The sequence below is a fragment of the Myotis davidii genome, unplaced genomic scaffold (genome assembly GCF_000327345.1).
Source record: "Myotis davidii unplaced genomic scaffold, ASM32734v1 scaffold196, whole genome shotgun sequence".
In the NCBI taxonomy this organism is placed as follows: Eukaryota; Metazoa; Chordata; class Mammalia; order Chiroptera; family Vespertilionidae; genus Myotis; species Myotis davidii.
In genome coordinates, this window is record NW_006288258.1 from 5,165,512 (window position 1) to 5,188,295 (window position 22,784).

Here is a 22,784-nt window from a genome sequence, read left to right on the forward strand (position 1 = left end):
CTGACCGGGAATCGAACCCGGGACCCTTGAGTCCACAAGCCGACGCTCTATCCACTGAGCCAAACCGGTGCTGGCAAGCTCCTTTTTATTTATAGAAGTGTGCTCCTAACAAATAATTTTTAAATGGTATTATAATTGATTATCTTCTCTATATATAAAAGGCTAATATGCAAAGTCTCCCCTCAGAAGTTCAATTCGGAGTTTGATCACTCACTATGATGTGCACTGACCACTAGGGGGTGGCATGGAACAAAGGAAGGCTCTGGATGACAGCCAGAAGGCCCTGAACGGCCCTGATGGTTGGCCAGGCCTAGGGACCCTATTCATGTATGAATTTCATGCACTGGGCCTCTAGTTTCCAACTAACTACATATGTTGCTATTTTTCAAAGAAGTTATAGTGCCATCCTGCCTATGTAAATGACCTCATCTTAATCACTTTACCAAGCATGTGTACTGCTCAGAAACAGAAGGAAATGCTCTCTAGTTTTCAGTCCCCTGCCATGGTTTCTGGTGATAGGCCTATTAAGCTTTTGATAGTGATATCTAGAATCTAAAATTATCACTTGTTAATCCTTTAACAACCTCTTCACTCTTTCTCAAAGGCAATATATTAATAGAGAATTTATAAATGATTTTTGTGATTCCACTAAGAAAAACGAAGACTACTGCCTGCCCAGTGTGGCTCAGTGGTTGAGCTTTGACTTATGAAGCAGGAGGTCACAGTTCTATTTCCTATCAGGACACATGCCCAGGTTGCAGGCTCAATCCCTAGTGTGGGGCATGCGGGAGACAGCCAATCAATGATTCTCATCATTGATATTTCTATCCTCTCTCCCTCTACCCCCTCTGAAATCAATAAAAATATATTTTAAAAAAAAGAAAATAAAAAGACTACGGTTGACTCATTAAAAACAAACAAAATAGCCCTGACTGATTTGGCTCAGTGGATAGAGCGTCGACCTGTGGACTGAAGGGTCCCAGGTTCGATTCCAGTCAAGGGCATGTACCATGGTTGCAGGCACATTCCCAGTAGGGGGTATGCAGGAGGCAGCTGATTGATGTCTCTCTCCTCAATACTTCTAATTCTCTATCCCTCTCCCTTCCTCTCTGTAAAAAATCAATAAAATATATTTAAATAAAAACACAAACAAAATAAAAACCATTTCCTTTGCCTTCATCCCATTATACACACTGAAGTTTTTAAAAGATAGCATAGTCCCCCTGCTCCAATCCGTAGTTTCATTGTCCACGGTTTCAGTTACCCATGGTCAACAGTGGCCTGAAAATATTAAACAGAAAATTCCAAAAATAAACTATTCAAAAGTTTTAAACCATGCATTGTTCTGAGTAGCCTCATGAAACTCCCACCGTCCTGCTCTGTCAGGGCCCAGGATGTGAATCATCCCTTTGCCCAGCATCTCCATGCTGTACAAGCTTCCTGACCGTCACGTAGAAGCCACCTCAGTATCAGATCAGCTGTCGAGGTATTGCAATGCTTGTGTTCATGTTACCCTTATTTTACTTAATAATGGCCCAAAGTGCAAGAGTAGTGATACTGACAATTCAAATATGCCAAAAAGAAGTGTTAAGTGCTTCCTTTAAGTGAAAAGATGAAAGTTCTCCATTTACTAGGAGAAGGAAAAAGTCCTACACTGAGGTTAAGATCTATGGTAAGAATGAATCGTCTATCCATGAAATTATGAAGATGGAAAAAGAAATCTGTGGTAGTTTTGCTGTCGTACCTCAAACTGTAAAAGATAAGGCCACAGTGCATGATAAGTTAAGATGGAACGAGACATTAAATTCATGGGTGGAAGACATGAACAGAACACGTGTTCTGACTGACAGCAATATATCGCACCAGAAAGCATAGTGCCTATATGAAGACTTAAGCAAGGGATCCCCTAAAAGAAGTACACCAAGCCATTTACTGCAAGTAAGGGATGGTTACAGATTCAGGAATAGGTTTGGACTGAAAATATAAAAATTACTGGAGAGCCACATTTGTTGATGGAGAAACTAACAAGTTGAAGAAGTTGATTAGGTTCAGTACTATCCTCGGTTTTAGGCACCTACTTGGAGGGTCTTGGAACATACGAACCATGGGTAAGGGGGGACTACTGTACACATTTCAATTCCAGGTTTTCCTATCTCCAACCAAATATCTATTGCCCAGAACTTCTACATCATATGCCTAACCTCAGATCCTAACCTCAAGTTTTGTTTTGTTTTCTCTATAAGCTCTAAATCAAACGTGACATTCAGTTTTGTAAGACCCTATGGTATAAGATACAGGGACACAAAGACAAACAGAATTCAGTTCCTTCCCTCTCAAATGGGCTCCAGATATTAGACATGATAATTGGTCATTTCCATATACTTTTAAATATTATTTGCATACTTCTTGAGAAAGGCTGGCATTACCACTCTTGTTCAAATTATATAATTCCTTATTGTTCTCCTTTGCATATCCCTCTCTTCTACTGAGTTTCTGTTCTCATCACTTAAACCTCTTGCCTAGTAAGTTATGTCTGCTTGTAAAGGTATGCTAACACTTCCTATTTTGCTTATTTATCCCCATAAAACATAACCAATGCCATTGCAAAGACATGCGTGGACATTATTAAAGATTTTGTTTCACATGAATGGCTCTGGACCTATATTGAATAAAGTTCTCTTAGGAATACAAGCTGTCATTATACATAAGGAAGTAATTATTACAGGGTATACAGGAGGAGGTCAGTAACACTGACTGGTTCCCCGAGTGGGTTTAAAATCAGTAAGAAAGGAGAGAGGGCGGGGTGCAGCGCAGCCGATACAAATGTCCGAGGAGCCATACAAGTCACTGCTGTAATTCAGACCCAACTGAACAAGGCAGAAAACCCAACTCTGAGTCTGTCACATTCCCACCTCTATCTGCACCCTCGCTCCCTCTTATAAAATATCTCAGAATTACCTAAATGGTATTGCTACACTTTGAAAAAGAAAAGGAGACCTTGAGAAGAGACCTGCTCATATCATGAGGCTGAGTTCCAGCCCAGAGAGACAGGTCAGAGGTGTGCTCATTCCCGGGAACACCCCTTTCTTCCCAATCCAAGTGTGGCACAGCCCCTGGAGGCTAAACTAACCCGCATGTTCAGTAATTTTCCCAATAGCAGTTAGCTGTCACTCACCCTGTCCATTTTCCATGTCAAATCAATAGCTAATAGGCCTTAGAGGGCATATATGAAATACCTGGAATTAAAATGTTACACCAAGGTCTCTGGTTTTAAAAATTAAAACTTTTGTTTTGTTTTGTTAATCCTCAACCAAAGTTCTTTCTTCTATGATATTTAGAGAAAGTGGAATGGAGGGGGGGGGGGAAGGGAGAGAAACATCAATGTGAGAGAGACACATCATTTGGTTGCCTCCTGCATGCACCTCCCTCCCCTCTTCTGTCCACAGGTGAAGAGTCTAACCATGGAGCCACACCAGAAAGTGCAAAAATAAATTCAAACTTTTTTCCCCCATTACAGGACTGCCATGCTAACCTAATGGTGATTCCACAAATTATATATATATTTTTAATATATTTTTATTCATTTCAGAGAGGAAGGGAGAGAGAGACAGAAACAACGATGAGAGAGAAACTGATTGGCTGCTTCCTGCACGCCCCCTACTGGGGATCAAGCCTGCAACCTGGTCTTGTGCCCTTGACCAGAATCGAACCTGGGACCCTTCAGTGCGCAGGCCGACACTCCATCCACTGAGCCAAACCAGCTAGGGCCACAAATTATATTCTTCTTAAAATAAACAGATAAGTGAATATGCACAGTTATACTGCTAATTTATCCTCATTCAGAAGTCTGATTTGCTAGTTTTCCATTTCTTAAATTTACTCTGTGCTTCTTTCTTTTCACTACATGTGAATTCTGATACTTTCTTTGAAATTGTTCACTATGAGAGAGTTTTTCAGTTATTATTATTATTCATTTCATTTGTATCCTCCTACTCTCATTTAACACAAGTTTCCAAAAAAAATTTTATGTCAGTGATTATTCATCTTTTACTGTATTTCTTGTTATCTAAATAGGGGACATCAACTTTATAATAAAATATACTCTTAAACGCCCCAAAATCAAGTTGGGAAATTTAAATAACAGATTTAAGGGGCTTTCAAGTTTAACAAGCCAAAAATGATTATAAAATCCCTAATTCTCTATACTAATAATAGAGGAATATGCAAATTGTCTGGGACGCCATCACAGTTACGAGCAGCAGGTTGCATGGGGTGACCAGGCCGGCAGGGGGGTTAGTGAGGAACAACCAAACAACTGAACAGCAGGCTGCGTGGGGCAACCAGGTCGGCAGTTGGGGGTGGGGGGTAGTAAGGGGCTACCAGGCCGGCGTGGGCAATTAGGGGTAACCAGGCCAGCAGAGGGGGGCAGTTGAGGGCGACCAGGGCAGCAGGCCAGTGAGCAGTTAGGAGCCAGCAGTCCCGGATTGTGAGAGGGATGTCCAACTGCCAGTTTAGGCCCAATCCTGCGGACATCCCCCGAGGGGTTCCAGATTGGAGAGGGTGCAGGCTGGGCTGAGCCCCCTCCATTCCCCCCCCCCGCCCCCGCATGAATTTCGTGCACCAGGCCTCTAGTATTTTATAGTCATGTGGACATTTTATTGCATTTCCTTCTATTATTATTTAAAGGAGAGGAAAATGGAAAAACAAGTGGTAGTAGTATTAGTCATATGGTAAGAACTGAGTATCTCTGACTCAATATAATTGAGACAAAGATGAAAAATACTGACAAAAGACATGAATATTTAGTTTCCTTTGGATGCTCACTGGACATAAGCTGGTCAACCACCTATCAACACTAAGCTGCTGGCTTTCAGGCTGCCCGGTCAGGCCACAATTCACAGTTAACATCAGTCTGAAGTTGGTGTTCAAAGGAAGGCAGTTTGTTGGAGTCCATGTACCCTCTAGGAAAGCCTGGGCTCTATCAACTCAAAAGCACAATTGTAGCATGTCAGTAAGCTTTTTAATAAAAACAAAATGAGCTTGGTAGGATTTATACTGTGGTGGGGTTAAGGACAGAAGGCCTTGGCTGAAGAAAAGAGGGTAAAATGAATGTAGGCACTGAATCTTACTCCTTTCAGACTTTATTTTTTTAGACTCAGGGTTTTGAAATCTGCTTTGCCTGGCCTAGGTCTTTTGGCTTGGTGCTCTAAATCTAGTCAAGAAGATTAAGATAGGGAGGGTCAAAACTGCATTAGTGGTCTGGCTGACGTGGCTCAGTGGTTGAGTGTCGATCTTTAAAACAGGTCACAGTTCAATTCCTGGTCAAGGCACAAGCCTGGGTTGCAGGCATGATCCCGTGTGGGGTGTGCAGGAGGCAGCCAATCAATGGTTCTCTCTTATCATTGATGTTTCTCTCTCTATCCCTTCCTCTCTGAAATCAATAAAATATATATTTAAAAAAAAAAATACTGCATTAGTGCTCTAAGCTCAGAAGAAGTGCAGCGATAGGTCTCCAGGGCCCTGGAAAAGTAGGGTTCAGACAGAAGTGAGCAGGAAGGAGAATGACAAAATTAAGGCTCATCACAGAGAGACTGTGGCACTGGTATTCTTCAAGCTCTCGAAACACACATTTGGCCCAACATCAATTCTAAGTCTGAGCTCTAAAAAACAGTCACACTAAAATACAAACCATGGGGATTAATAAAAACATGCTAAGAAATACACTTACTTATAGCTTCGAAAGTAAATCTTCCCATTCAGTGCAGTGAAGTGTAGGACATACTCTAAACCAGCCAGGCGGATATTTGATACTGTGGGGCCTCTGAAAAAATCTAAAAGCACATATTAGATTGTTAAAAAAGACTAACATACTCTTTTTTTTAAACGAAATCTTTATTGTTGCAAGTATTACATATGTCCCCCTTTCACCTTCCCCCATTGATCCCTTGTGGCCTACCCCCATCCCCCATCCCAGGCCATTTGTCTGTGTCCATGAGTTATGCATCTATGCATAAAAGTTCTTTGGTTGATCTCTTCCCACCCACTCCCTTCCCACCTAATCCCTACTGAGATTCCACAGTCTGTTACATGCTTCTATAAGACTAACATGCTTTTAAAATTCAGTTATAAAGAACTGCATTCTAAATGCTCTGTTTGTACCAATACTTTTCTAAAAAGATAAGATAGCATAAAGCTAATCCCTGAAAAATGTCTGACTGTTCCATCCAACCCCTCTACTAATCTCATGACTTTATTTTCTGTTTAGTTTACTAAGCCATTTTTATTTTTCAGTTTTGACGTTCTTCCTCTAAACCAGTGGTTCTCAACCTTCTGGCCCTTTAAATACAGTTCCTCATGTTGTGACCCAAACATAAAATTATTTTCGTTGCTACTTCATAACTGTAATGTTGCTACTGTTATGAATCGTAATGTAAGTATCTGATATGCAGAATGGTCTTAGGCGGCCCCTGTGAAAGGGTCGTCAGACTGCCAAAGGGGTCACGACCCACAGGTTGAGAACTGCTGCAAACCAATGCTCAGCATAACCAATGGACAGTGGACAGAGGCACTGGTTGGCTGGCTGGAAAAGGTTGGCTGTGGAGTACACTGTCCACCAGGAGGCAGCTCCTGCATTGAGCATCTGCCCCCTGGTGGTTGGTGCGTGTTATAGCGACCAGTCGTTCCAGTTGTTCAGGTTGCTTAGGCTTTTGTATCCTTCCTAACAATAGACAAACATGGTAATTGACCGTACCTTCGCTACGCCTCCCATTGGCTAATCAGCGTGATATGCACATTAACCACCAACAAAGATGGCGGCTAATTTGCATACTGCAGGCAGGGCAGGGCAGCGCCATCCCGCCTGCCCCACCGCCAGCTGGGCCTGCTATTGGGGGCCCGAGGCGGTGGGTCGGGACAGCACCATCCCGCCTGCCCTGCTGCCATCTGGGCCTGCTATCTGCGACCCAGGACAGCGGGCATCCGTGTCTGACCCGGGGCGGCTGGGCAGTACAGGAGTGATCGGCCAGCCCTCCTGGCCTCCATCCGGGAGGCCTAAGCCAGCAGGTGGTTATCTCCCGAGGGGTCCCAGACTGTAAGAGGGCACAAGTAAGGCTGAGGGACCCCCCCCCACTCCCTCCTCCCCTGCCAGTGCACAAATTTTTGTGCCCCGGGACTCCAGTGTATAGATAATAAGACTAAATACCGAATTTTAAAAACCAGGCAAAGATTTAAATTGATACTTCACCATAGATATATGAATGGCCAATAAATACATAAAAAGATATTCAACATCATTAATAATTAGAAAATACAAATTAAAGTTACAATGATAACGATACTTTACTTTGTAGATCTATCTTTGGAAACACATTACTATCAGGATACAACACCCAATGGTCTACCAAGTATTGGCAAGTAGTGGGGCAACTGGAGCTCTCATAAACTGCTGATGGGAATGTAAAATGGGGCCTCATTGGAAAGCAGTTTGGCAGTTTCTTAAAATGTTAAACATGGAATACTCAAATGACTACCATTCTATTCCTAGCTATTTACCTAATAGAAATGAAAGCATATGCCCTTACAAAAATCCTATATAATAAAAGGCTAATATGAAACTTGTCCCCTCAGGAGTTGGACCAACCAGTTCAACCACTCACTATGACGTGTGCTGACCACTAGGGGGCGACACAGAACAAAGGGAGGCCCTGGGCCGCAGCCAGCAACCTGGGGAAGGAATGCCCTGATCAGTCCTGATTGCCAGCCAGGCCTAGGGACTCTACCCATGCATGAATTTCATGCACTGGGCCTCTAGTTTGTATATAAATATTCATAACAGCTCTACTGATAATAGTCCAAAGTTGGGATGAACATAAATGTCTATTGACAGATTAAGGGATAAACAAATTATGAAACAGCTATAAATAGAATTCTACTCGACAATAAAAAGAAATGATTACTGATACAACAACATGGATGAAACTAAAAAACAATCAGGTAAAGAAGCCAGGCCAAGAAAAGTTCACACTATATGATTCCTTTTATCTAAAATTCTAGAAAATGCAAACTAATCTATAATGACAGAAAGCACATCAGTGTTGGCTTAGAATAGAGAAAAAGGGTGGATTGCAAAGAGGTGCAGGGAAATTTTGGGAGGTGATGGAAAGAAAGGTTCTGTATCTTGACTGCAATGGTTTTCACAGGTGTATACATATGTCAAAATCCATCAAATTTTGAAACTTCAAATGCGTACTTGACTGTAACTTAGACCTCAAAAGCTGTTTAATTCCCTGGCCTCTATGGCTCAGTTGGTTGGGCATTATCCCATGTACCACAAGGTTGCCATTTCAACTCAGGGTGAGGGCACATACCCAGGTTCTGGGCTCGATCCCCAGTAGGAGGCGTGCAGGAGGCAGCTGATTGATGTTTCTCTCTCACTGATGTTTCTAACCCTCTCTCCCTTCTTCCTCTCCCTTCCTCTCTCTCTAAAATCAGTAATAATAAAAAAAATCTTAAAAATACATTGTTTAAAAATAATTAAAAATGAAAAAATTTAAAGTAACCTCTAAATATTGAAAAGAAATAAACCTGTGTTTTGAGCTGCAGGCATAATCATACAGAAAAGAACTATTTCAAGCAACTTCAAAACAGAGAAATTTGCCCTAGCCAGTTTGGCTCAGTGGATAGAGCATCAGCCTGTGGACTGAAGGGTCCCGGGTTTGATTCCGGTCAAGGGCACATGCCCAGGTTGTGGGCTCAATCCCCAGTGTGCAGGAGGCAGCCAATCAATGATTTTCTCTCATCATTGATGTTTCTCTCTCTCCCTCTCTCTTCCTCTCTGAAATCAATAAAAATATATATTTAAAAAAAAATAAAAATACAGGAATTTGACCATATCTTCCCAACACAATGTATCTTAGAGAGACAACTGCAAAAAAAAAAACCCAAAAACTTTACCTGCACTCAATAGTCATATAACTATTGCTAACAGTGGCATTTTATGCTGAGCCTGTTGTGTGTGTAGTACAGTATAAAGTAAATGTATAATTATGTTGAAGACACTGAGAACCTGAATTTTTGTCATGAATGCAAGGTGACAATGTGAAGTTAATGAAGTTAAGATCATTGTGTCCTAAATTTGAGTTAGAAGTTTCAGTATGAACTCAGCATATATTTTATATTATCAAACAAACATATTTCATAGTTCTGCCCACTAAAAAAGCCTAGAAACAATGACCAACCCAGAAACAGTCCATAGCACCCAGACTGTGATTTCTAAGATAATTCCTAACTTAAAAACACACCAAAACCAAAAATATCAGGGCTCCTTAGAGAAATAGCTGATCCCAGGACTGGGGCACTAAAAGTTTAAGAAAAGTTTGAAACCTCAAAGGGGTGATGGATTATAGTATATCGAACCTCAGGACACTGCTGAAAAGGCTCACCTTAAAATGGACAAAAATGATGGCTGAATTAAAATGGAAGATATTATGAGTATAGGAATAAAAAACAACAACCCAGTTAGATATAACTAAGGAAGTGGAAGAGGTAGAAGATAAATTGGTTATAGTCAGAAGGCAAGCCCCAGTTTGGACATTTTTGTCAATGGGTCAATTCTAAGCAAAAATAAGATCTGATATGTGGCTGTGAACATGAAGTAAATACATTGGAAAAGAGCCAGGGATCAGAGTCTGAGAACAGATCAGACCCTGATTCTACCACTTACTAGCTCTTCACTCCAAACAAGTAAATTAACTGGCCTGAATCTCTCCATCCACAACATGGGAATACTATTTCCATAATGAACTGAATGCTTGTGTTCCTCAAAATTCATAAGTTAGTCCGGCCAGTGTGGCTCAGTGCTTCAGTGTTGACCCATGAAACCAAAAGGTTACTGGTTCGATTCCCAGTCAGGGGATATGCCTGGATTGCAGGCTTAATCCCTGGTGGAGGTGTGCAGGAGGCAGCCAATTGATGTTTCTTCTCTCATAGATGTTTCTCTCTCTCCCTCCCTCTCCCTTCCTCTTTCTCTAAAAATCAATAAAAACATTTATATACTAGGCTCTAGTAACTAGTAACTAGAGGCCTGGTGCATGAATTTGTGCACCAGTGGGGTCCAGCCAGTCCACCTTGATTGGAGCTGAGGACGGGCTGGCTAGGGGGAGGGGCTGCAGGAGGTTGGCCACTGGCCCTGCCCCCAATTGGGGCCGAGCTGCCTGGAAAGGGGGGGGTGGGGAGCCGCAGGAGGTTGGTTGGTTGGCCCCGCCCCCGATCAGGGTGGGGGGGCCAATCAAGGGCAGGGCTGTGGGAGGTTGGCCGGCTGGTAGGACCTACTAAGAATAACCACAAATCGATATAGTATTTTTAAAAAGCAAAACAGAAACAAAACTCAGGATGAACAAAATGGGTACCTGCCATGAAAATACTGAAATTATGAAGTTAACTTTTCTTTCTGGCCAATTATACATGCGTGCACGCGCGCGCGCACGCACACACACACACACACACACACACATACACACACACTTCCTAGAAGGAAGAAAATCCTGGATAAAAGTCTCTTTCCCCACTGCTCTATTTTATTTCATTTGAACACAAATATAAACCAGAAGTCTGCAGCTGTAATTGAGTATTAAAAACTCAACTTCCCTTGGTACCCAACAATCTCACTCCATTCCTCTACCTTTCTTCTTTCCCCAGATTCCTTTATGGTTTTCACTCCTTCCCCCTCATCACTGCAATATGTGGTTATTACTGCCACCTAGTAGAAGCACAAAACAATAAGATCGTTTTTTATAAAAACCATTTAAACAAAAGCACTCTCTGTTCTAACAAATTATAAGTACTACCGTCACTGACTATTAATAATTAATTGGAAGAATTAGAGGGCAAAAGGCAGGGAAACTGGGCCAATCCAATACAAGTAATAGCAATCTTAACTGGAAAAACAACCTTTTTACTTTGGGGTACATAATACTGAAAGAAATAAATTTTGGTCATTGTCTCTCATGCCTGATTTTTTAAAACATAAAAAGTGGCAAAGACTTTGCAAAGGAAATGTTCATTATCACATGATGGACAGTAGAAGCAGAAAAACTCAGGCATTGGGTTTTGATCCTGGTTCACCTATTTAATAGCTCTTAACCTCTCTGAGCCTCTATTTTCCCATCTATAAAATGGAATGTCACCAAACTCAAGAACTCTAGAAAGAATTAAGGAGGTTATAGTGGTACTGGGTTTTCTAAAAATAGTCATTTATTAAAAATGAGAGGTTCTTAAAAAAAGAAAAGGTCTTACTGATACGGCTCAGTGGTTAGACATTGATTTATGAACCAGCAGGTCAGTTTCATTCCCAGTCAGGGCACATGCCTAGGTTGTGGGCTCCGTCCCCAGTAGGAGGCATGCAGGAAGCAGCTGATCCATGGTTCTTTCTCATCATTAATGTTTCTCTCTCTTCCTCTACATTCCTCTCTGAAATCAAAAATATATTTTTTAAAAAATGAGTTTTGAAAATTGTAAACCCAGCACTAAGAACATAAATAATCCTGATAAGGAAAATAAAAGCAATGTGTCTGTCCCACACACCCTTTCCTGGTCAGCTCATCTGTAAAGAGTAAGTATACAGTTTGTTTATAATATATACCCCACAAACTTTTCAAAAGTGATCCAGGCAAAGTATGTAAAAATCCAAAAGAAGGGCAACCAAAAATGTATATGGCCTACCCCAAAAGCTGGTAAGAATGATGCAAGAAAAGCTCAAATGAAATAAATTTAAACTTGAGATAATGCTGAGTATCAGAAGCATCTGTACCTCTAGTTACAAACTAAATTTTTTTCCAGGATTAGATAAGAGCTGGCAGATGTGATTGCATAATATTAAGTATTAGTACCATTTAAGAAATCATGGAGAACAATTATGCCAGCTTTTTAAAAAAGAGAGAAAAAGTTGTTTAAAACTGGTAAATTAATGTCAATCCTAGACGATAATAATTGTGTATTAGATTTTAAGAAGGCAACTTGTGATCATATAGGAAAGAATGTAGTCATCACATAAATAATTAGGAACTAGCATATTTTACTAAGAATAAGTCATCTATAAAACAGTCTTATAAGGTTATTGTGAGAATGAAGCACTATATAAAAAGTACCTAGTATATGCTTGGTGTTTATGATAATGATAATGAAATAGAAGGAGCTGGGAGGCCACTGAAGATTTCCTGGGAAAGAACTGAGATTTGCAAGAATAGAAGAAAACAGATAAATAAGAATGGAATCAGAAAAAAACAACAGGAATATGTATAACATATTTTCAATAAACCACTTTTAATGGAAAAGGAAGAAAGAAAATTGGGGGAGATCAAGAAAGCAAGTTATAGTATGAAAAGCCTTGTATATCAGATTAAGAAAAACTAATAGAGGTTTTGAATGGAAATGAATGATGTATAACCATCTTGAAAACTTTTCAATTTTCATCAAAATTGAATTTGATGTCGATAATGACAGGCGATGGGTGTGGGTATTTTATAAAGTGTAAAATGCTATATAAATAGGTTGATACCAAAGTTACTATAGTATCAAGAAAATAATTATGCTCAATAGAATATAACATCCCTTTAACTCTCCCTTGGAGTGGGGAATAGAGAAAATAATGAAAAGGGAAAAGAGAAAGGAGATTTTTTTTAAAAAGCTGTATACCTAGAGTTAAGTGGCAAAGTGCCACCAATGACAGTCTTATAATACCTACCTGAGGTATCCTGCAGATAATAAGTATTAAAACACTTACCAATAAGAAGACTTTTTAGCCTTCTGTAGTCTTCTGTTACATCAAAATCATTACCAGCAAATATTAACATGGGTTTTGTCCCCTCAGGGCATTTACTATTCTATGAAACAAAAAAAATGTAATTATATAATTATCAAGTCTAAATTGTTTATATGCTGATTTTAAAGTAACTGATACTTACTAGGTAATGAATTCATTCTTAGATTTTCTAAACTGTCCTAAAACTGTCCATGCATGCTGATTTTAGACTTAAAACCAGAGTTGGGGTTTTTAAACTTACAGATTTTTATATTAAAAGTAATTTTTCATTCCACTCTCTCACACTGCCAAATTAATATGTGGTCAAAGAATGATATAAGCTACTTGTTAACATTATTCTATGCAAGAATAAAATAAAAAGCTAAACTTACTAAAACAAAAACATAGCCCTCTAATAGCCAGATTCAAAATAAATTTCTTTGAATTATTTGTCCTGCTGTGCCTTTCCTACTGTATCACATAAACAGTGTTTTTAAAAGAAAGTTCAATTAAACTACCAACTAAGCACTTACATGGAAACCAATAATTGTATACAAGCTATAGAAAGTATGTGCTAATCCTTACTCAGCATGGTTCAAGCTCTTACTAGAATAATTATTTTGTCCAGTTCTGGATTTTTTTTTATACCAAGAAGAATGTGATGTAAGTAATAAGAGGATTTACATTTAAAAGCTACCAAAGTGAAAGAAAATCAAATAGAAAAAAATTCTTTAAATGAAAGATTAATTTATAGAGGACGGTAAACAGTTATTGGTCTGAGCTTCCCACTGATTCTAATACCACTGCTCTGACATCAATCAAGATTATCCAAATTTAAGAGTCTCATGCTCTACTGACAGAGCTAGCCGGGCACTTTCAGGATTATCCAAATTTAGCAGGAAAAAAACAAACCAACCACAAAACAAAATAGGACAAAAAAAACAAACATCCTCTGTTGTAGGATCAGAAGTCACCTGCTGCTTCCCTGTTCACCATGACCATTATAGTTGGCATTCTCTGCTTCCAGATCCTGAGACTTAACTGTCTATACTTAGGAAATGTGCCTAAGCCAGTGATGGTGAACCTTTTGAGCTCGGCGTGTCAGCATTTTCAAAAACCCTAACTTAACTCTGGTGCCGTGTCACATATAGAAATGTTTTGATATCTGCAACCATAGTAAAACAAAGACTTATATTTTTGATATTTATTTTATATATTTAAATGCCGTTGAACAAAGAAAAATCAACCAAAAAAATGAGTTCGCGTGTCACCTCTGACACGCATGTCATAGGTTCGCCATCACTGGCCTAAGCTGTCTGTCTGATCCAGGGCCTAAATGGACTTTCTAGATCCAATGACTCCGCTGTGCTCCATCTGTCCTACCTGATGCTCCTACTGCTACCGCTAGGTCCATGGGGGCTATTAAGTACTAAGAAAAAGTGAGGCAACCCAAGTGTAACTTTGACTTTCAAACCATTCTAACCACAGTGCATAGTGATAAAAAAATATTATTTTAAGCCATGACCCAGTATACACATCATAAAAATATAACTAAACAAGTTATGTGAAACAGTACTTATGCAGATCACTGATATTTTTCACAATGTGAAAACCCTGAACTAGAAGAAACTACAACAAAAGAATTTTATTCTAATAGCCTGAAATTCTAAATAATACTAAAATTCTAAATAATATATAAATTATATGACATAGTATACTAAAAATACTATAATTATTAAGTCCTTGAATAACCTTTAAAATTAAGTGTTTTTAAACAAAGAAAAAAATAGAAAAATAATTCTTATAAATTACACACAAACTTTTCAAGTAAAATATCCCGGGAAATTGTGATATATTCATACTACCTAATATAAAATCAACTAGCCTTAAATTTTAATCATCTCACTCATTAAGGTTTATTTTATGCAGAAAAACGACCCCTAGCAGTTTGGCCATCCTAGAAAACAGGCGCCTAGAATAATCACTCTGTCTCCTGGTAGAGTCTAATCCAGGGGTCCTCAAACTGCGGCCCGCCGAAAACATTTATCCGGCCCCCGGGGTGTTTTTGCCGCCGCTGTATGCATAGGAATTTGTTCATAGCTTTTTTTTAAACTATAGTCCGGCCCTCCAACGGTCTGAGGGACAGTGAACTGGCCCCGTTTAAAAAGTTTGAGGACCCCTGGTCTAATCTAATGTTCCTTAAAAAAAAAAAAAAAAGTTAACAGAGGAATGAGGCTTGGCAATAAAAATAGGCAAGTGAGAAAAGAAATATCTGGTGAAGATGCCTTAAAAATGAGGAGTCAAAGTAAAGAAAAAATAAATATAGAGACAAGATAGAACAAAGCATGCAATCCAAAACAGACTAAAAATATAAGCTTGTAACCAAATGATGGGGTAAAAAGTGAAGGGCTGACTAACTATCTGTGCAGGATTGCCAATGTAAGCATATACTCAGCAATTAATGAATTTTCTAATTATTGATATGCTCCATGAGTAAAAATTTAGTGTTCAGTTTAAATGGTTCTTGTTAAGAAAGACACCTGAGCTCTGGCTCAGTGGTTAGAGCATGGGCCCACAGTCTTAAGGGTCATGGGCCTGATTCCCAGTCAAAGGGTGCCGGAGACCAATTCCAGCATGACAGCAGGGCTGCCATCTGGGAATGGCTGAAGGCATTTTCCCAAACCTAAAAAGGGATGATTGCTTGGCTGCCAAACAGCTAAAAGGCACCTTAATCTACATGTTATTGCCTCCTACTGGTCAAACACCTGAACAGCCGTTTCCCCATTCTAACAATGGGCTCTGTAAGAAACCCTGACCCTTTGATGTGTATACCTCTGCCTCACCTCAGGACAAGTTGTGTTAATAAAAACCATGGGGTCCTGGGATGAGGGGACCTAGAGACCTTAGATCTTAGAACTTAATATTTTTATTGATTTCAGAAAGGAAGGGAGAGGAAGAGAGAGATAGAAACATCAATGATGAGACAATCACTGATCGGCTGCCTCCTGCACGGCCCCTACTTGGTATTGAGCCCACAACCCGGGCATGTGCCCCTGACTGGAATTGAACCCGGGACCTTCAGTCCACAGGCTGACACTATACTGAACTTAGCTCCTTTAGCTAAGCTCCTCTGACCCCCAAATGCCTTTCAAAATTATGCTTTGTCTCTGGACTCCTATTTAATCTACGCACAGCCTTCTCCAGATTCCTGAACCTTCTAGATGCTGGGATAAGAACCCCAGCAAAAGGGGGCCTCGGTTGCAAGTCTGACCCCCGGCCCCAGTCAAGGCATATGCGGGAGGCAACCAGTCAATGTGTCTCCCTCACATTGATCTCTCTCTCTCTCTCTCTCTCTCTCTATCTCTCTCTCTCTCTCTCTCTCTTTCCCCCTCCCTCCCTTCCTCCTTTCTACTCTCTCTCTAAAAATCAATGAAAAAATATCCTCGGATGAGAAGGGGTCCAAAAAAGGAGACGACCCAAAGCCCTGGCTTGTACGGCTCAGTGGATAGAGAGTTGGCCTGTGGACCGAGGGGTCCTGGGTTCCATTCCCGGTCAGGGCACATGCCTGGTTTGCGGACTTGATCCCCAGTGTGGAGCGTGCATGAGGCAGCCAATTCATGATTCTCTCTCATCATTGATGTTTCTATCTCTCCCTTTCCCTTCCTCTCTGAAATCAATAAAATTATATTTTTAAAAAAGAGAGAGACCTGAAAAACAAGTTGTGGTCCAGTTTACAAGCTGCACAGTGGATAGAGGTAGTTCTTTGCTTTGGAAGCGAAGTGGAAAGAGTAGAGGAGTTGGCATGCATGCAATAGCCAATGCTCAAGCCCACTAACTGATGACCAAGCCAGCAAGCTAGCAGCAGTGGCAAAGGTAAAATGGGGACATGCTGCTCCTCTACAGGGATTTGTGCGCATCCCCAAAAAGACACTGTAAAGAGCGATGATTTATACCATAATAAAGCATCACTGTTTACACACTTTCCAAAATGCCTTCCAATACGTTATTTTCAATGATAAGCATTTTCACATATATTCTCTCACTTGGTGTTCTTATACCTATTTAATAGTTGATTGCAACTGAGGGTCAGGGAAGTAACTGACTGTAGCAGGTCACAATCATCTAAACAGCTATGACAGGCCTCAAACCAAGTGTTCTGCCTCTAAATCCAATCTCAGGCCACTGTTCTGCACTGTACCTGAGACACTGGTGTAGCTAAGGGGGATCTGGTAAGAGCCTTTTCTCAAACCCACAGGAAACCTGGAAGGCACGTCCTCTTTTTAGAGGAGGTTGGGAGAGTATTCATTATATATATGCTATAATTCTTTCAATATACCACGACCATCAAAGACACAAAAACTGAGAATAGCCCTGACTGGTTTGGCTCACTGGATAGAGCATCAGCCTGCAGACTCAAGGGTCCCAGGTTCGATTCCTGACAAGGGCATGTACCTTGGTTGCGGGCATATACCCAGTAGGGGGTGTGCAGGAGGCAGCTGATCAATGTTTCTCTCTCATCGATGTTTCTAACTCTCTATCCCTCTCCATTCCTCTCTGTAAAAAATCAACAAAATATATTTAAAAAAACACACACATAAAAGAATACTGAGAATAATTTATAACTTCCAATTACACACTTCAATATCCTTTCTTCCGAAGTCCTTGAGTCCTAACTGGTTATACCATTTACTATATATCTGACTCTAAGTCACCAACGGAATTCCTCTCAGCTTCAATCTCTAAATCTCTACAGTAAGGAAAATAATCTCAGCCTTTCACAGGGCAGCAATGAGGTCTAAGTAAACCCTGTATTTGATGGAATAGATTAAGCCAAGAAACAGAGTTCTGAGGGAACAGAAGCCCAATTTGGACCCAGGAGCTGAATTAGGACAGTTCCCTTGCCTCTCTAAGACTACTTACTATTTTCTGTTTTTTAATCCCATTCAAATAAAAGAGACACAAAAATGCAAGTCCTTAAGGGGAGGACTTAACTAGCAACTTGTTAGCTAGGAGCCAAAATACTGTAGGATCAGTTAAAGCTTCCTAGGTTTGGAACAGGGCTCACTTTGGAAATCCTAGTATTTCTGTAGTTCTATAAAATAGATGCTGTGATAATGCAGAGAGGAGAGAGCATTTAAACCATAGGCCTAGACAAGAGTTAGTAACCACACTGAAGGCTAATTACTAGGAGACCCACCTGTGTTATACACTATAAATATATTCCACTGTTTAAAGTAAAGGTAAAATGAAATTGTACTTTTATGTTAGACTACACTAGTATAAAAACAAAGTTCTTTCTTACTGAAGTTACCAAACTATTATAAACTCTTTACCACAAGATGTCACTATTGCCCAAGAGAAACATTTCAAAATGTTTCTTATTTTTATCAGTATCTTACCTTAATATCTTTTAGAGAGACAAACTTCTCAATACCTAATTCAATCATATCTAGCACATGGTAGTCATACATACGACCTAGAAAGAAAACACATTTTTGGGGGCATTTATTTTTCCCGAAAAGCTTAACTTCAATGTTCAAAATATCCTAATAGCTGCCTCTTTTCTTTCTTCTTATATCCTTCAAACATGTCTCCTCTTTGAATTTTCAAGGCTACCTAGGATAGACTGTTGCAGTCTTGGTTCTGGAAGGGATCTTTTACAGAAGAGTAAATAAAGACCCACAGAGGGTTATTTTGCCTAAGCCACTGAGCATGTCAGACCAAGTCTCAAAACAGCCAGGCCAAAAAAGAAACCAAAAACCGGCCAGGCAAGGGTTTGTTTTTGTCCATTAAACAGATATTTATTAAGAAAGGGTTAATCTATGCAGCTAGGAATACTACTTTCTTTTTATCTTTTTTCTAACTCTAATACTGACTGAGGATATATATGTTTTATATTAGAAAAATATAAAATATCTACAACTTGAGGTAGGGTAATATTTATATGCCCATTCTTTCTTTACCTGAAAACTGGCAGACAAAACATTTTTATTCAAAATCACATGGGAAAAATACTAGTGTAGAGCTTACTAGTTACTCATGAATCCTAAACATCAGGGGTCCTCAAACTTTTTAAACAGGGGGCCAGCCAGTTCACTGTCCCTCAGACCGTTGGAGGGCCGGACTATAGTTTAAAAAAAAACTATGAACAAATTCCTATGCACACAGCAGCAGCAAAAACACCTGGCAGGCCGGATAAATGTTTTCGGCAGGCCGCATGTGGCCTGCGGGCCGCAGTTTGAGGACCCCTGCTCAACATCCTCAATTAACTGTCACAGAAGTGACGCTATAAATAAAAATATTAAAAAGTAAATGATACTTACCTATTACTAGATTATTTGGCCGCTTCTTATTATGGGAGCCAAACATAAATAAAGAACAATCTGACTTCTTTGAAAAAAATTCCTATAAAACCAAAGAAATCCCATTTAATCAATGACTAAGAAACTTAAGAATTATACCTCTGAACTAAACAAATATATATTATCAGTTTGTTTTTTTCAGTAGACGTTAATGGAGATTTAATGAACTATGTGGGAATAAACAAATGAAGAGGACTTTATTTCTACCTTTAACTTTAAATTTTCTGATTTGGGACTTGTAGGGGAAAGATCTAAGTTCAAAACTAAAAATATATAAAAACTATTAGGTTAATAAATAGAGACCATATACATTTTTAGCTATGCAGTTATTTTGAAATAGCATACCAAGTATTTCATTTGCTGAAGAAATCCCTTTACTCATAGGACATTACTACTATCATAAATCAGCATGGTGTTTTTAGGTATTTATAGCTGGACTCATGAGCTTACAATGTATATATCTACTTTTCATTACAAACTTCATCCACACAGGAATCTTGCCCTAGATTCTCCACGCCACCCCAGCTGGGACTAGTTCCCTTTTGTGTACCCGGCAAGGCCTGACTGACAAACCTATGTTGCTCCTGCCAGTAAGAAATAGCTCTCCCATTTGGCTCTCCAAAGTACTGACTTCCATTACAGATTTGAGAGTGGAAACAATTATCGAAGCCAGCTCCTTTTATACTGACTGATACACATGCTCACTACATTCCACATAGTTTGATTACTGAGATGCCCAATCTCAGCACAAAAATTAGATTGACTGTGCTCTAGTTGGAAAACGTTCTTAAATTAATGACAAAACATTAAAGACCAGATGAAACAATCATAATCCTTAATGTTTCCTTTTTTTTAAGTATAAAGGGCTTTTATTATTTGTAACATAGGCACAATTATTTAAAGTTAATATATTTTTATTTAAGGAATTTCACATGTTCTGAGTCCTTCTAGTGCCTTAGTTCCTCCTGAGTTTGAGTCTTAATCCCTTTTTTGTACAATCCAGTTGTCGTTTCAGTCAGTCCACAATCCTTTTAGTTAAGCTTCTTTGATCTACACTTGAATATGGACGTACTGTACAAACTTTCTACCTATAATCATTGGGAACCAATTTCTTCAAGCAATTTACTTAAGGGTCATGGTTAGGGTCTGAATAGATGGATCTGCCTGGTTTTTTCATTTCAGACACCCTCTAAACATTAAGTTCAAATCATCTTCACTCCTAAGCTATCACTCCCTAGAATAGTACAGATCTTCGGGATATACAAAATACCTAAGATTAAGAAAATTAGATTATTAGGTATTTCACAGTTTTAGCAGCTGTCATGTAATTCCTTTCCACAGATCTAACACACAGTTCTGTGAATAAAGGAAGCAACATATTTGAGGTGTTTCCAACGATTTCAACTTTTCTTTATTGGTTACAAGACTCCCTAAGATGTGGGCCCCTACTTTCGTTATCACTCATTCCAATGTTTATTGCCTATCCACTCCCCATGTGGAGGATGGAGTCAGAAAGTCCAGAAATTCTAGCTCTGCCATTTTCAGTGGGATCTGGTCACCTTCCTGAGAATTACTCTTATCATGTATATATCAGGGACAGTAATGCCTCATGCAAAAATCTGCAAGGACTACATGATTTGTCAGATGTGAAAGAACCTTATACTATGTCTGGCACAAAGTAGGTGTTCAAAAATGCTTTTTTAAAGACCAAGTCGAGCCCTGACTGGTTTGGCTCAGTGGATAGAGCATCGGCCTGCAGACCAAAGGGTCCCAGGCTCGATTCCAGTCAAGGGCATGTACCTTGGTTGTGGGCATGTCCCCAGTGGGGGGTGTGCAGGAGGCAGCTGATCGATGTTTCTCTCTCATCCATGTTTCTAACTCTCTATCCCTCTCCCTTCCTCACTGTAAAAAATCAATAAAATGTATTTTTTTTAAAAAAAGACCAAGTCGATAAAAATGCTTTCTTAGTTTTTAATATTCTTATGTTATGACTAACACCCCAAGCTTTCCATAATTACCTTTACATACACATAATACCGCTATTATTCTTCTCCATAAAACCCACTTTTTGTTAAAATTCTAGAGCAGGGGTCCTCAAACTACGGCCCGCGGGCCACATGCAAATACAAATATTGTATTTGTTCCCGTTTTGTTTTTTACTTCAAAATAAGATATGTGCAGTGTGCATAGGAATTTGTTCATAGTGTTTTTTTTTAAACTATAGTCTGGCCCTCCAACGGTCTGAGGGACAATGAACTGGCCCCGTTTAAAAAGTTTGAGGATCCCTGTTCTAGAGCAAGGGTTGTCAAACTATGTGCAAAAGGCCAGATAGTGAATATTTAAGGATCTTTATAGCAATTAACTCAAGTAGAATTCCTTGTTCTAAAAATAACCAGAGTCAGATTTTTAAAAAATCAAACTTGCTTTATAAAAATAGACTCATAATAAGCTTCTTTTGACAATCCACGAGTTATGCACTTAAAATGCAATTACATTTTTTTAAATTCTATCAACAGACTTGCAAGAAGTTAATATGTACTAGGTATAGTGAAATGTAATATCTATAGACATATTCTGAGTATAGTAGTGTTATTTCCCCTCCATTTACATCAAAATTCTCTCATATAGGATGATTTCTAATTTTTAAAAATCATGAGTACTAAATAAATTAGTCTGAGTAATCACAACATCTCTTAAATCAGATTTTCATACTTACCAAGGATGTCTGATCCTCAAATGGTCTCGTAATATTTTTCCTACAAATATTTTTTAAAAGGTGAGACTAATTTTAATAATCTTAAGTAATTTGCCATGATAATTAACATATAAACAAATGTAATTTTATATTCAGATGATCAAAAAAAAAAGAAGCTAGACAGATATTCATTCATTCAAATGTTTATTTCATATCTATTATGTACCAGGCACTGTTCTAGGAGCTAGAGATACTACAATACCATGTCAAATAAGAGCCTTGGTTTTCTTGGATTTTACATTTTAGTAGAAATTTTCAACAATTTCAAAAAATAACTGACAAAAATAAAATATGGTATTGTGTCAGTGTGAAAAGTGGAAAATTACTATTTGAGCTGAGACCTGAAAAATGAGGAGTTAGCCATAGAAAAGTTTTCAGGTTAAGAATACTGCAAGAGCATGGCTGATGTGGCTCAGTGGTTGAGCATCAACCTAAGAATCAGGTCAAGTTTTGATTCTCAGTCAGGAAACATGCCTGGGTTGTGGGCTTGATCCCGTTGGGGGTGTGCAGGAGTAGCAGATCAATGATTCTCTCTCATCATTGATGTTTCTAACTCTCTCTCCCTCCTCCCTTCTTCTCTGAAATCAATTTTTTAAAAAAAAAGAATGCCGCAGAAAGTGGGAAGAGAATAAGCAAAGATTCTGAGATGAAAACAAGCTTAGACTACTCAAGAAACAGAAAGAAGACACAGAACTTAGAAGACAGAACTTAGACACAGAACTTAGAAGACAGAACCTACACAGAACCTAGAGACAGAAGAACTTCGCTGGAGAGAACACGGCAAAAGATCCTGGACAGAGACTGGCAACAGAACCTAGAGAGAGAACCTAGCGAGAGAACCTGGCTGAAGAACCTAGAGACAGAACCTGGC

General features: G+C 39.2%; 1 protein-coding gene across 1 annotated transcript in view; it reads right to left on the reverse strand.

Moving 5' to 3' along the window:
* Positions 1-22,784, reverse strand: part of RPF2 (ribosome production factor 2 homolog) — a 34,382-nt gene that overhangs the window by 2,442 nt on the left and 9,156 nt on the right. Inside the window, exons 4-8 of the mRNA XM_006760180.2 lie at positions 21,875-21,914; positions 19,120-19,201; positions 18,196-18,272; positions 12,779-12,878; positions 5,729-5,831 (exon numbers count right to left, since the gene is read on the reverse strand). Coding sequence (XP_006760243.1) covers positions 5,729-5,831; positions 12,779-12,878; positions 18,196-18,272; positions 19,120-19,201; positions 21,875-21,914 — 402 coding nt within the window. The remainder of the gene's footprint in view (positions 1-5,728; positions 5,832-12,778; positions 12,879-18,195; positions 18,273-19,119; positions 19,202-21,874; positions 21,915-22,784) is intronic.